Source organism: Pelophylax lessonae (assembly GCF_965119305.1).
Source record: "Pelophylax lessonae genome assembly, chromosome: 3".
NCBI lineage: Eukaryota > Metazoa > Chordata > Amphibia > Anura > Ranidae > Pelophylax > Pelophylax lessonae.
The window spans coordinates 575,897,226-575,911,685 of record NC_138770.1 but is presented as its reverse complement, the minus strand read 5'-3'; the positions used below and the strand labels follow the sequence as shown (position 1 = coordinate 575,911,685).

The window sequence follows — 14,460 nt, the reverse complement described above, 5'->3', positions numbered from 1 at the left end:
TTTAGCTACACTCAACACTGAATTCCACTGCCAAAAACAAATGGGTTATATAAAAACACCAAAAAACAGAAAACGATATACAAAAAAAAATGAATAAATAGCTACACCCGACAAAATAAAATTAAACACAAAAACAGATAGGTTTCACTCAACACTGAAACTCAATTAACCACTTGCCGCCCGCCCGCCGTCAATTGACGGCGGAGCGGTGCGACCATTATTCTGGGAAGACGTCATATGACGTGATCCCAGAATAGCAGGGCAGGCGCGCGATCGCGTGCGGGCCGCCCTGCACTGCCGGTGTCGGGGTGTCCCCGGGACACCCCCGTCACCGGCAGGGGGGAAACAGCCAATGGGCGTGGCTGTTTCCCACGTGATCGGCTGTGTTCCAATGACACAGCCGATCACAATGGAGGCGCCCGGGAGATGACAGCGCATGCGCGATCGGGAGCGCGCAGCGCGGTCATGTCGGTGGCACTGTGTTCCGTAGGAACACAGCTGTCACCGGCGGTAGTAAACAGTCACTGACAGTGACTGTTTACTAAGTGATTGGCTGTGAATCCATTCACAGCCGATCACAAAATGTCAACAAAGAGCAGTAACTCACTGTTACTAGCTCTGCTCCCCTCATACAGTTTCCAGTATGAGGGGAGCAGAGCTAGAAACAGTGAATTACTGCTCTGTGTACCTGTAAAAAAGTAAAAATCACAAAAATAAAGGTCCCCACACAGTCCTTAGCCCCCCCCCCCCAATGTCACCTGTCACCCAACAGTCACCTCATCAGTGCCCAGAAATTGACACCCATAACGTTCACATTTGAGCGTAGCGATCGCAGGCAGAATCACCGCGATTCTGCCCGCGATCCGGAAATCATTGCAAATCGCAGGACGCCTGTGCGTTGCCCGTGATTTGCAACAGCACCCCAAACGCTGTGCGATGTTGCAGCGTTTTCCACCTGCCGAATCGCGGTAACATCGCGCACAAACATCGCATGACGCCCAAAAAAGGTACAAGAGCTTCTTCGGGGCGTCATGCGTTTTTTGCGTGATGTTACCGCGATTCGGCAGGTGGAAATCGCAGCAACATCGCACAGCGCTTGGGGTGCTATTGCAAATCACGGGCAACGCACAGGCGCCCCTCGATTTGCAATGATTTCTGGATCGCGGGCAGAATCACATGTGGACATAGCCTAAAGTTCACCAGTCACCAGAGACTGCCATCAGTACCGCCGTGCACCATCACCTGTCACCCATCAGTGACCATCGCCCGTCACCTGTCACCCCATCAATCACCATCACCTGTCACCCCATCAGTCATCGTCATCTGTCACCCTATCAATCATCGTCACTTGTCACCCCATCAGTGATCGTCACTTGTCACCCCATCAATCATCGTCACTTGTCACCCCGTCAGTGATTGTCATCTGTCACCCCATCAATCATCGTCACTTGTCACCTCATCAATCATCGTCACCTGTCACCTCATCAATCATCGTCACCTGTCACCTCATCAATCATCGTCACCTGTCACCCCATCAGTCATCGTCACCTGTATCCCCATCAGTCATCGTCACCTGTCACCCCATCAGTCATCGTCCCCTGTTTGCCATATACATGCAATCACTTACTGACCGCCTAACGACTATATGCGTCGGCCATTAAAAGCTAAATACTGACAGATAGCTGCCATAACCCCGGTATTTTTGAAACGGCAGGCCGTCGGCTTTCAGATAAGGGTGGTCCCAGTGGCGGAATCGCCGCGAAATTACCCTTACGGTGCAGGGGAAGAGGTGCCCCCCCCCCCTCCCGCCGCGTCCCAGACGTTTTCCCAGCTTACCGGACCCGCCGGCAGTGGGGAAAACTATCCGGTCCCGGATCCTCAAAGACAGGAAGTCGAGTGAGGGCAAGATGGCCCTCACTCGACTCTATGGTCTTGGAGGACCGGAGCTACGTCAAAAGACTTTGCCTAGCAACCGGTTTAAAGGGCTGCTTTTTTTTTTTTTTTTTTTCCTTTTTCAACAATTTTTTTTTTTCTTTTTTAGTGTAGTTGTGAGGTGTGAGGTCTTTTTGACCCCAGATCTCACAATAAAGAGGACCTGTCATGCCTATTTCTATTACAAGGGATGTTTACATTCCTTTTAATAGGAATAAAAATTATCAAAACATTTTTTTTTTAAACTGTGTAAAAATAAAAAAATAATAAATAAAATAAATAGGAAAAAAAAAAAAAATTAAAGCGCCCTGTCCCCGTTAGCTCGCGCGCAGAAGCAAACGCATACGCAAGTCCCGCCCACATATGTAAACGGTGTTCAAACCATACATGTGAGGTATCTCCGCGATCGTTAGAGTGAGAGCAATAATTTGAGCCCTAGACCTCCTCTGTAACTCTAAGCTAGTAACCTGCAGACATTTCTAAAATGTTGCCTATGGGGATTTTCAAGTACCAATGTTTGGCGCCATTCGGTGAGCATGCGCAATTTTGAAGCATGACATGTTGGGTATCTAATTACTTGGCGTAACATTATCTTTCACATTATGGGAAAAATTGGGCTAAATTTACTGATTTCTTATTTTTTAGTTCAAAAAAGTGAATTTTTTTCAAAAAAAAATCGCATTTGGAAGACTGCTGCGCAAATATGGTGAATAAAAAATATTGCAACGATCTCCATTTTATTCTCAAGCGTCTCTGCTAAAAAAAAATATATAATGTTTGGGGGTTCTAAGTAGTTTTCTAGCAAAAAAAATGATTTTAGCTTGTAAACACCAAGTGTCAAAAATAGGCCCAGTCTTAAAGTGGATAAATGGACAACTTTGTGAAAAGGGCTACTTGGATGTTAGGCGTCTGTATGTGGCCAGGCTGTGAAAAAGTGTTACACATGTGGTATCGCCATACTCAGGAGGAATAGCAGAATGTATTTTAGGGTGCAATTTTTGCTATGTACATGCTATGTGTTAGAAATATTGCATAAATGGACAGCTTTGTGTAAAAAAAATGTGTTTTAATTTTCTTTCCACATTTTCCAAAAACTTGTGGAAAAAAATGACATATTCAAAAGCAGTGGCGGCCGGCCCATAGGGGGCGCAGGGGCGCCGCCCCCCCCCCCCCCCCCCAAAAAAAAGAAAAAGAAAAAAAAAAGATTTAAAAAAAAAAAAAAAAAAAAAAATTTTTGCCCACAAGGGGCGCCCGTCTCATTGGTGCCTATGGGGGTGGGGTTTTCCACCCGCAGAGGCGCCGATAGACGGCCTTCTGGGGCGTAACTGTAGCGCAGAGCTCTGCGCTCCACCACCCCTCTTTCGGCGTCCGCCGCATTGGTGCCGATGGGGGGTGGGGTTTTCCACCAGCAGAGGCGCCAATTGGCGGCCTTCTGGGGCGTAACTGTAGCGCAGAAAAATGCGCTACACCACCCCCTTTTGTGATGTCTTGGATCATGATTGGTCCAGACTCCAGCCTGGACCAATCATGATTCAGGACATCCATGGTGACCTCGTTGGGGGCGGTGCCGGTGCGTGCATCAGTCACTCACCGTCACCGCCCGGTCACTTTCCCGCCGCAGCCCGCGAAGAAGAGGAGTCGCGAGGAGGGGAGAAGCCGCCGCCAGGAGCCGAGCAGAAGAGGACGGACATCAGAGTCGCGAGGAGGGGAGAAGCCGCCGCCGGGAGCCGAGCCGTCGCCAGGTAAGTGCCTATTCCACCACCTGCGCCATGCCTGTGCCATGCCTATTCCACCACCTGCGCCATGCCTGTGCCATGCCTATTCCACCACCTGCGCCATGCCTGTGCCATCTGTGCCATGCCTATTCCACCACCTGTGCCATGACCTTACCACCACCTGTGCCATGACCTTACCACCACCTGTGCCATGACCTTACCATCACCTGTGCCATGCCTGTACCATCTGTGCCATGCCTATTCCACCACCTGTGCCATGCCTGTACCATCTGTGCCATGCCTATTCCACCACCTGTGCCATGCCTGTACCATCTGTGCCATGCCTATTCCACCACCTGTGCCATGCCTGTACCATCTGTGCCATGCCTATTCCACCACCTGCGCCATGCCTGTGCCATGCCTATTCCACCACCTGCGCCATGCCTGTGCCATGCCTATTCCACCACCTGCGCCATGCCTGTGCCATCTGTGCCATGCCTATTCCACCACCTGTGCCATGACCTTACCACCACCTGTGCCATGACCTTACCACCACCTGTGCCATGACCTTACCACCACCTGTGCCATGACCTTACCATCACCTGTGCCATGCCTGTACCATCTGTGCCATGCCTATTCCACCACCTGTGCCATGCCTGTACCATCTGTGCCATGCCTATTCCACCACCTGCGCCATGCCTGTGCCATGCCTATTCCACCACCTGCGCCATGCCTGTGCCATGCCTATTCCACCACCTGTGCCATGACCTTACCACCACCTGTGCCATGACCTTACCACCACCTGTGCCATGACCTTACCATCACCTGTGCCATGCCTGTACCATCTGTGCCATGCCTATTCCACCACCTGTGCCATGCCTGTACCATCTGTGCCATGCCTATTCCACCACCTGTGCCATGCCTGTACCATCTGTGCCATGCCTATTCCACCACCTGTGCCATGCCTGTACCATCTGTGCCATGCCTATTCCACCACCTGCGCCATGCCTGTGCCATGCCCATTCCACCACCAGCGCCATGCCTGTGCCATGCCTATTCCACCACCTGTGCCATGCCTGTGCCATGCCTATTCCACCACCTGCGCCATGCCTGTACCATCTATGCCATGCCTATTCCACCACCTGTGCCATGACCTTACCACCACCTGTGCCATGACCTTACCACCACCTGTGCCATGACCTTACCATCACCTGTGCCATGCCTGTACCATCTGTGCCATGCCTATTCCACCACCTGTGCCATGCCTGTACCATCTGTGCCATGCCTATTCCACCACCTGCGCCATGCCTGTGCCATGCCCATTCCACCACCAGCGCCATGCCTGTGCCATGCCTATTCCACCACCTGCGCCATGCCTGTACCATCTGTGCCATGCCTATTCCACCACCTGTGCCATGACCTTACCATCACCTGTGCCATGACCTTACCATCACCTGTGCCATGCCTGTACCATCTGTGCCATGCCTATTCCACCACCTGCGCCATGCCTGTGCCATGCCTATTCCACCACCTGCGCCATGCCTGTGCCATGCCTATTCCACCACCTGCGCCATGCCTGTGCCATGCCTATTCCACCACCTGCGCCATGCCTGTACCATCTGTGCCATGCCTATTCCACCACCTGTGCCATGACCTTACCACCACCTGTGCCATGACCTTACCATCACCTGTGCCATGCCTGTACCATCTGTGCCATGCCTATTTCACCACCTGTGCCATGCCTGTACCATCTGTGCCATGCCTATTCCACCACCTGCGCCATGCCTGTGCCATGCCCATTCCACCACCAGCGCCATGCCTGTGCCATGCCTATTCCACCACCTGCGCCATGCCTGTGCCATGCCTATTCCACCACCTGCGCCATGCCTGTACCATCTGTGCCATGCCTATTCCATCACCTGTGCCAAGCCTGTGCCATGCCTATTCCACCACCTGTGCCATGCCTGTACCATCTGTGCCATGCCTATTCCACCACCTGCGCCATGCCTGTGCCATGCCTATTCCACCACCTGCGCCATGCCTGTACCATCTGTGCCATGCCTATTACATCACCTGTGCCATGCCTGTGCCATGCCTATTCCACCACCTGCGCCATGCCTGTACCATCTGTGCCATGCCTATTCCACCACCTGTGCCATGACCTTACCATCACCTGTGCCATGACCTTACCATCACCTGTGCCATGCCTGTACCATCTGTGCCATGCCTATTCCACCACCTGCGCCATGCCTATTCCACCACCTGTGCCATGACCTTACGATCACCTGTGCCATGCCTATTCCATCACCTGCGCCATGCCTGTACCATCTGTGCCATGCCTATTCCACCACCTGTGCCATGACCTTACCATCACCTGTGCCATGCCTATTCCATCACCTGTGTCATGCCTATTCCACCACCTGTGCCATGACCTTACCATCACCTGTGCCATGCCTATTCCATCACCTGTGCCATGCCTATTCCATCACCTGCGCCATGCCTGTACCATCTGTGCCATGCCAATTCCACCACCTGTGCCATGACCTTACCATCACCTGTGCCATGCCTATTCCATCACCTGTGCCATGCCTGTACCATCTGTTCCATGCCTATTCCATCACCTGCGCCATGCCTGTACCATCTGTGCCATGCCTATTCCACCACCTGTGCCATGACCTTACCATCACCTGTGCCATGCCTATTCCATCACCTGTGCCATGCCTGTACCATCTGTTCCATGCCTATTCCATCACCTGCGCCATGCCTGTACCATCTGTGCCATGCCTATTCCACCACCTGTGCCATGCCTGTACCATCTGTGCCATGCCTATTCCATCACCTGTGCCATGCCTATACCATCTGTGCCATGCCTATTCCACCACCTGCGCCATGCCTGTGCCATGCCTATTCCACCACCTGCGCCATGCCTGTACCATCTGTGCCATGCCTATTCCACCACCTGTGCCATGCCTGTACCATCTGTGCCATGCCTGTTCCATCACCTGTGCCATGCCTATACCATCTGTGCCATGCCTATTCCATCACCTGTGCCATGCCTGTACCATCTGTGCCCTGCCTGTACCATCACCTGTGCCATGCCTGTACCATCACCTGTGCCATGCCTGTACCATCTGTGCCATGCCTATTCCATCACCTGTGCCATGCCTATACCATCTGTGCCATGCCTATTCCATCACCTGTGCCATGCCTGTACCATCACCTGTGCAATGCCTGTACCATCACCTGTGCAATGCCTATTTCATCACCTGTGCCATGCCTGTACCATCACCTGTGCCATGCCTGTACCATCTGTGCCATGCCTATTCCATCACCTGTGCCATGCCTATACCATCTGTGCCATGCCTATTCCATCACCTGTGCCATGCCTGTACCATCACCTGTGCAATGCCTATTCCATCACCTGCGCCATGCCTATACCATCACCTGTGCCATGCCTATACCATCACCTGTGCCATGCCTATACCATCACCTGTGCCATGCCTATTCTACCACCTGTTCAATGCCTATACCATCTGTGCCATGCCTATTCCATCACCTGTGCCATGCCTGTACCATCTGTGCCATGCCTATACCATCACATGTGCCATGCCTGTACCATGACCTCAAAGTCATGCAATTTTTTTACCTCGTTTTTTGCCGCGAAGCAATACCTATTACATTTTTGTTTTTGCGCCCCCCCAAAAATTTTGAGCACCAGCCGCCACTGTTCAAAAGACTCCTTATGCCTCAAAAATTATACATTGGGCTGTTTGCTTTCCAAAATGGGGTCATTTTATGGGGGTTTTCATTGTCCTGGTGCTCCAGGGCCTTCAAAAGTGTGATAGGTTGTCAGGAAATTATATGTGTAATTTGTGCTCCTAGAATGCCGGACGGTACTACTTGGATGTTAGGCCTCTGTATGTGGCCAGGCTGTGAAAAAGTCTCACACATGTGGTATCGCCATACTCAGGAGGAGTAGTAGAATGTGTTTTGGGGTGTAGTTGCAAGTATACATATGCTGTGTGAGAGAAATAACCTGTTAATACGTCAATTTGTAAAAAAAAAAAAAAAAATCTTCATTTTGCAAAGAGTTGTGGGAAAAATGTCAACTTCAAAAAACTCACCATGCCCCTTTTTAAATACCTTGGAATGTCTACTTTCCAAAAAGGGGTCATTTGGGGGGTATTTGTACTTTCCTGACTTTTTAGTGTCTCAAGAAATGAGATAGGCCTTCAGTACATCAGGTGTGATCAAGTGTGATCAATTTTCAATGATTCGCACCATAGCTTGTGGACTCTATAACTTTCACAAAGACCAAATAATATACACTTATTTGGGTTATTTTTACCAAAGATAAGTAGCAGTATAAATTTTGGCCAAAATTTGTGAAGAAAAATTACTCATTTGCTAAATTTTATGACAGAAACAAAGAAAAATGCGTTTTTTTCACAATATTTTCAGTCTTTTTTTATTTATAGCACAAAAAATAAAAAACCCAGTAGTGATTAAATACCATCAAAAGAAAGCTCTATTTGTGTGAAAAAAAGGACACAAATTTTTTATGGGTACAGTGTTGCATGACTGAGTAATTGTCATTCAAAGTGTGAGAGCGCTGAAAGCTGAAAATCAGTCTGGGCAGGAAGGGGGTGAAAGTGCACTGTAGGCAAGTGGTTAAAAATGAATCAGTTCTACTGAAAACTGGATTTCCTGACAAAAACTGCCGCAAACCAATAATATCACTAAATACCAGATTTCAGTTAAAAGTGGAATAACTCTACCAAAACTGAAATTCAGTACAAAAAAAAAACCCCGCAATAGTTGTACTAAAAGTTGCCTTTCAGTACAAAAACACAAAAATAGTTATAATGTAAATGTACTACAAAAGCTAAATGGTGGCACAGCCACGTGGGTTTCAGTGAAAAAAAATGGTGGAACTGATAACCAGCAAAAACAAAAAATGGTGGTCAGCCGTAATTGAAAATCAACGTAGACAACAAGATATCTTCACTGAATACTGAGCTTCAGTCCAAAACTGGATTAACGCCACTTAGAACCGAAATTCAGCACAAAACCAGGATATCTGTACCAAAACCGGATCATTTTTGCTATACACACTGATTTTCAACCTAGAAATGGAATAAATTCTAACAATAGAATAGTTTCGCCCGATATACTACTATACCACCAAAATCTACACAGACTGATATTCTTTTATTAGGAAACTAACATTGCTCCATACAAAACCCACTTTACAGTAAAACACTGACAAAAACGTTCAACGTATACTGCAGCCCCGTACAAAAAAAAAAAAAAAAAAATGGGAGCCTACAGAGGACAACAGCTTAGGTTTTTCCCCAATCAATACACCCACCCCAAATTACAAATATTAAAAATACAATATAAATCCTGTTCTTATAATAAAAAAAGAGTAGACGCAAAAGGACGTTATTTTGCTGAGTGAAGTTTACCTTACACAGCGGACAGAGAAAGCAAATCCTGGTCTCAAGGCAACAAAAAATTTCAAAAGCTGAAATAAAGTTTGTCTTACCAAACGGCTTGCCTTTTTGTTGTATTATTGGACCGGAATCCGTCTTCCTCCTCTCGGTCAGCTGTAAAGGAAATTCTGTCGGCTCCTTAAATTACCTAGGCTCCCCATCTGTCTTGTAAATTAATGTATGCTTGTTGCACAAATAACTCCATTGCGCTAATCAGTGCACTTTTGGATATTAATATACGCCAAGCGCAATCAATCCTGTTGTGCTAAAAAGTACAGTTCTCTGCTCTTTTATATAAGGTAATGGAGCGTTCTCAGCAGTACGCAGTAATACAGGTGGTTATCACATTGGATGCTCGATAGAATGTCCAGCTTAAAGCATTGAGCTCTGTTTATTAATGGGACAACAAAGGGACAACAACAGGAAGTGATGGCTATAAAACATCAGCCAATCAGTTCCAAATGTACAGTCACATGACACAAATTACTCACATAGAATCAGCTAATGACACACCTGTATACATTCAAATATACAATAGAAAAGGGGAGTACACGATCGTGAATAACCAGAACAGCATGCACAGCTTTCCGCCGTTGATGTGTGCAAATCCACACACCATAGTTACCAATGAAACCCACGTGTAGCGAAATTGGCGCCTAACACTACACAATGAGAGTGTAGAACCATGAACGCTGCCCTGATCAAACTCGTGCATGTATTCCTGCCACTACTACTGGCATGAATTCCATTCAGCAAAGCTCAGAGAACAATGCTGAATAGGATTATACTACTGTTCCCACAGACGTGAGGCTATCTGCAGGGAAAGAGCCATGCTGTTTCTACTATGGTGATCAGGCACAGTAGAAAGACATGAGCGTGTTTCCCTTCATTAAGGCAGATAGATATCAAAACGATATTGACTTCCCAGAGCAAACATATCCCCGCTGAGCGAACAAATCTGCACATTATACAGGGGCCCCCGCTGGTGGTCATATCCTTGCTGCTTGAACCCTGAACCCTGCACCTCAATACACATACGTAGATCTCTACCGGCAAAGAGACCCGCGCATAGCGCATGGAGTGTTCGCCAGAGGACATGTCTATGTAGAACGAATGCGTCTACACATCTAAGGGAAGGTTTTTACTGCCAGTAGTCTTTCCTCAATGCCGGTTCGCCCATACATGCTCTAATGGGTGTATTGCAAGCAAACCGACAACAGGAGCCATAATGACAAGCTAAATAAAACACATCCTGAAAAATGTCCACACTAGTACTAATAAAATTTCCACAACATGAGGCAATCTGTGCAGTTTAATTTCTCTGCCAATGCTGACTGCATGTAGGCCGAGACATTTCCTATCATGTTGACATAAACACATGGGAGTCAATACCATATGGGGTTCTTGGGGAGCATGAAAGCTGCCCTGTGGAGGACTCTGTGGGATGCGGATTGTTCTGGGCAGTAGAAGATGATCATTGGTGGGTCTTATGTTTTTTGGAGCGTTTGCGTTCAGGGTTTCTGCTCCTAAAATAATGCAAAACATCATATTTTCCGGTCCTAGGGCACTCTTTTAAAAACCGTGGCCCACGTTGCCACCTCCTATCTTCGCTAGTCTTCTGTGCCAATGACAGGTGTGACAAAAAATCATATTACCTTTTATTCTGGGTCTTCCAACTCCATGAAAGTCTGAACATGGAGGGGTAGGTTCGGCAGAGGGGGATATAGTTGCAGCAAACAAAGTATTGACCAACTGCAATCAATAAGTGGCCTGGAGCATGACCAAAAAAGAACACTTCAGTTGGGGAGGGGCTGTCTTTTATTTAGCTATGAGAGAAAAGAGGTGGTCATATGGGCTCCAGAGGAGTTGTTAACCCATTGCGTGCTGACGTGAGGTGGGCCAGGAAATATATCTATATATGCATAACCATATACAAAAGAATATAGCTCACACCTTGCCTGTCTGAACAAGCACGTGCATAAAAGGTACTCCCTGTGCGGGCACCAGGGCATAAAAGGGAACAGAGAGGACAAGGCCAATGAAAGGCTCTTCGCTGAAATCCAAGAGGACAAGGCCAACATTGACATTGACTCATGAAGACTAGCTTGCACACTAGCTACTGAAGCAATGAGCTCCACTCTGTATTTTAGATGTAATATTGTACAGATTGGATGCAAATAATATGGATTGATTTTATTGACTTCTGGTCAATCATGTTTTCATGCCTTATGGTTGTAAATAAAGTAATTTATTTTATATTCATTGTTTCCTGTGGGTGCCTCTAAAGTCCGTTATAGATTTATTTTTTTTTGTACATGTTAATCAATTGAAACGGATGTGGTACATGAGTGAACAATATATATTATTAATATATTAAATTATATTTTATTATATTATATATATATATTTATAAGATTTTGTTATGGATCCATGATCTGCAATTATGGCTCAGGTGTTCAAGATGACAGCTATAAAAAAATGAATTCAGCTAAAAAAAATGTATCTTTTTAAAAAGAAACAGCAAGTTTGATATAAATCCCACTCACCTCTCCGTGGGTTTCCTCAGTTTTCTGATTGACGTCTCCTCTCTTTTTAAGTTCAGCCTCTAATTCACTAATCCTCAACTGTAAAGCATCCTTTTCTCTCTTGGATTGTAAAAGGATCTTGTCGTATTCGCTTTTCATTCTCTTCTCGTTCTTACATGACTGACATTCTGCAGTCTTGAGTATTTCAGGAGACAAGCGGTCAGAGGTTGTCTTGGGAGAAGAAACCTCCAGCCAAGTTTGCTTTTCCAGTCTGGAATCTTTTGGTCCCTCAAATAAAAATGTAGTTGTGCTTGCCAAATTATTAATGTTGCATCCAAAATCTCTGGGATATTTGGATTTGTCAGGGAATGCTTTAGAAGGTTTTGGGGTTGATGCTCTTTCCACTTGAGGCAAATTGATTTTTTCCCCTCGAGCTTCTTTGGAAAGATCAGAATTTGATGCATAGTCCTTGAGTTTTTTATCCAATGGTTTGGAGTTAGAGATAAGACTGAGGTGAATTGGAGGGAAAGATGTCTGTAGCTGTAAGACAAATGCATTTTTATAAACTTACCATATACTGTATATGTATACTTTTACTTACAGTAAAGTCAAACAGCAATAATTATAAAACAATAGTGAAAAATATAATGATACTAAAGAAAGAAGAGAAAATAATAAATGTTATACATGCTGCACAGCTCTAAAGTTAAGGCTAAAGAGAAATATGCAGCTTAGTGCTACCTATACCTCCTACAATTTATAACAGATTAGGCTTGGCATTTTGGTACTGGTATTTTTATGTGTAAGATGTCAGGACCTGGATCAAATGCTGGTGACACTGTGGTTCCCAGAGTTCAAGGGCGGAGTTCTGGAGGCCACCAGTGGGTGTCTCCCACAGCCAACAGATCCCAGTAATTAGACATCTCCTGATGTTGGTTGCTGGGAAAGTTTATAACCCCTCCCTTGATTTGCAGCAGTGCTCCAGTCTTTTGCCTGTTAGCCGTATATCTGCTCGCTGATTGCCGTGACCGCTGCCTTATTCTGTATCTTGCATCTAGTACCCTGTATCCTGTTACTCCTTTTCTGCTCCCATTGCTCCCAGTTCCAGTCATGGCATGCCCTGTTTATGTCAAACCTCCCCCCCCCAAACCTCCAGAGGCCTAGTGGTGACCCCAGAGACAGGGAGGGCTGACATCCCTCCTCAGGGTGCAGATTACTAGGCATGGTGGGTGGTGAACAAGATAGAAAGATGGGCGCCAGTCACTTTTATGCTTAAACAAGGAGACGTTTATTTCTCACAACAGGAACAAAAATGGGAGAGAGGGGTAGGGCACCAGACACCCTTAGTGAAAGAATGGCAGATTGGCAGACTCCTTAGACAAATTGAAGAATAGGCAGACAGCAGTACAGAAAATAAACCTTTAAGCTTGGACTAAAGACAATTTTTGAGAGCATGGAGATATATAAGTGGTATGTCCTGTCCGTATGCATATATACAAAATTTGGAACAAACCAAAGGTTTGGACAGGTATCCCTCATGGACTAATGGACAGACCACTTTAGTAAAATCAATGCAAATTTTTATTGAACATTTTAAAATAACACATCATACACAATACAATAAAGTGTCCCTGCCACGAGACATTATACATGTGTATAAGAGAACATGAAAAAGGTATACATGTCAGATTGCAGTGGTGAGATATCAATTGTGCCTAACATGTTTCGGACACATGTATCCATTTAGGACTGACAACGGGTATCATCCAACTGGAAAAGCAGACAAATCAGTGCTGTGGAGCACCAATTTACAGATCACAATGCTGTGAAGAATGCTGTACAGATGATATGATGCAATGGGCAGATAAGGAGCTGTGTAGATCACAAGGACTCAGGGCTGGTCAATGCCAGTTCCCCCACAACACTCTTGTACACACAAACAGGGCTAAGACAGTCTGGTAGTGGGTCATCCAGAATGCTTGGACTGACCTGGGAGGCAACTCCTCTCCCCTGGGTCCAGTCTCCTGTAGCTAGCTGTACTTTGTAGCCTCAGCTGTCTCCTATAGCAATAGCAGGTAACTCACGGAAGATGCAGGAACTCTGAGGATGATTCTCTCTGGATGCTTTCCCAGGCTCTCCATGGTTCCCCCGGTCCATGGCAGTCACCTCTGGTACTCCATCTCAGGTCTTCCTCCTTTCCTTCAATCTTCCAAGCAGTATGCAGGCTCTCCCACCCAGACCCCCGAGCACATGGTTAGGCCCCAGACTTCAGGCCTACCCAGCAGCAGCTATTCCTCACACACCCATCCAGACAGGGGTCTGGGTGGTAAGAGACAGATCACCTGACTTCCTCCAAATAAATAGTCTCTCCCAGCATGCTCTGCTGTCAGTTTGATTGGCTGAGAGAAACATACATATTCATAACCTGACTGACTGTAATTCACCACTCTAATGCCAGAGGTAACAGTGCCACCTACTGACAAAAGGGAGAAATACAGACAAGCCAGGATTAGGAGGGAAATCTAATGATCACATGACTATAAATCAGCAAGGCTAGTTACCACCTAGCACAACTAAATTTAGTAGCAAACCTGCTTAGGACAAGGGTGCTACATCAGCTTCCCTCCATTTGTATATAGTATATAATAGTTAGGTTGTTGGTTTGGTTTTACTTCACGGTCATGTTTATTTTTCATTTACTTTGCCTATGGTTTGTTGGTGTTGAATAAATGTTGTGTTCATTATTAAACTTTATTTTAAGCATAATCAGTCTGATTCCAGTTTACTAAGTTC

At 46.4% G+C, this 14,460-nt stretch overlaps 1 protein-coding gene across 1 annotated transcript in view; it reads right to left on the bottom strand.

Annotated features, from left to right (window-relative positions):
• The window catches only part of LOC309549640 (uncharacterized protein), a 136,308-nt gene that overhangs the window by 61,201 nt on the left and 60,647 nt on the right, over positions 1 to 14,460 (bottom strand). The window contains exon 4 of the mRNA XM_082250022.1: positions 11,689 to 12,207. Coding sequence (XP_082106148.1) covers positions 11,689 to 12,207 — 519 coding nt within the window. The remainder of the gene's footprint in view (positions 1 to 11,688; positions 12,208 to 14,460) is intronic.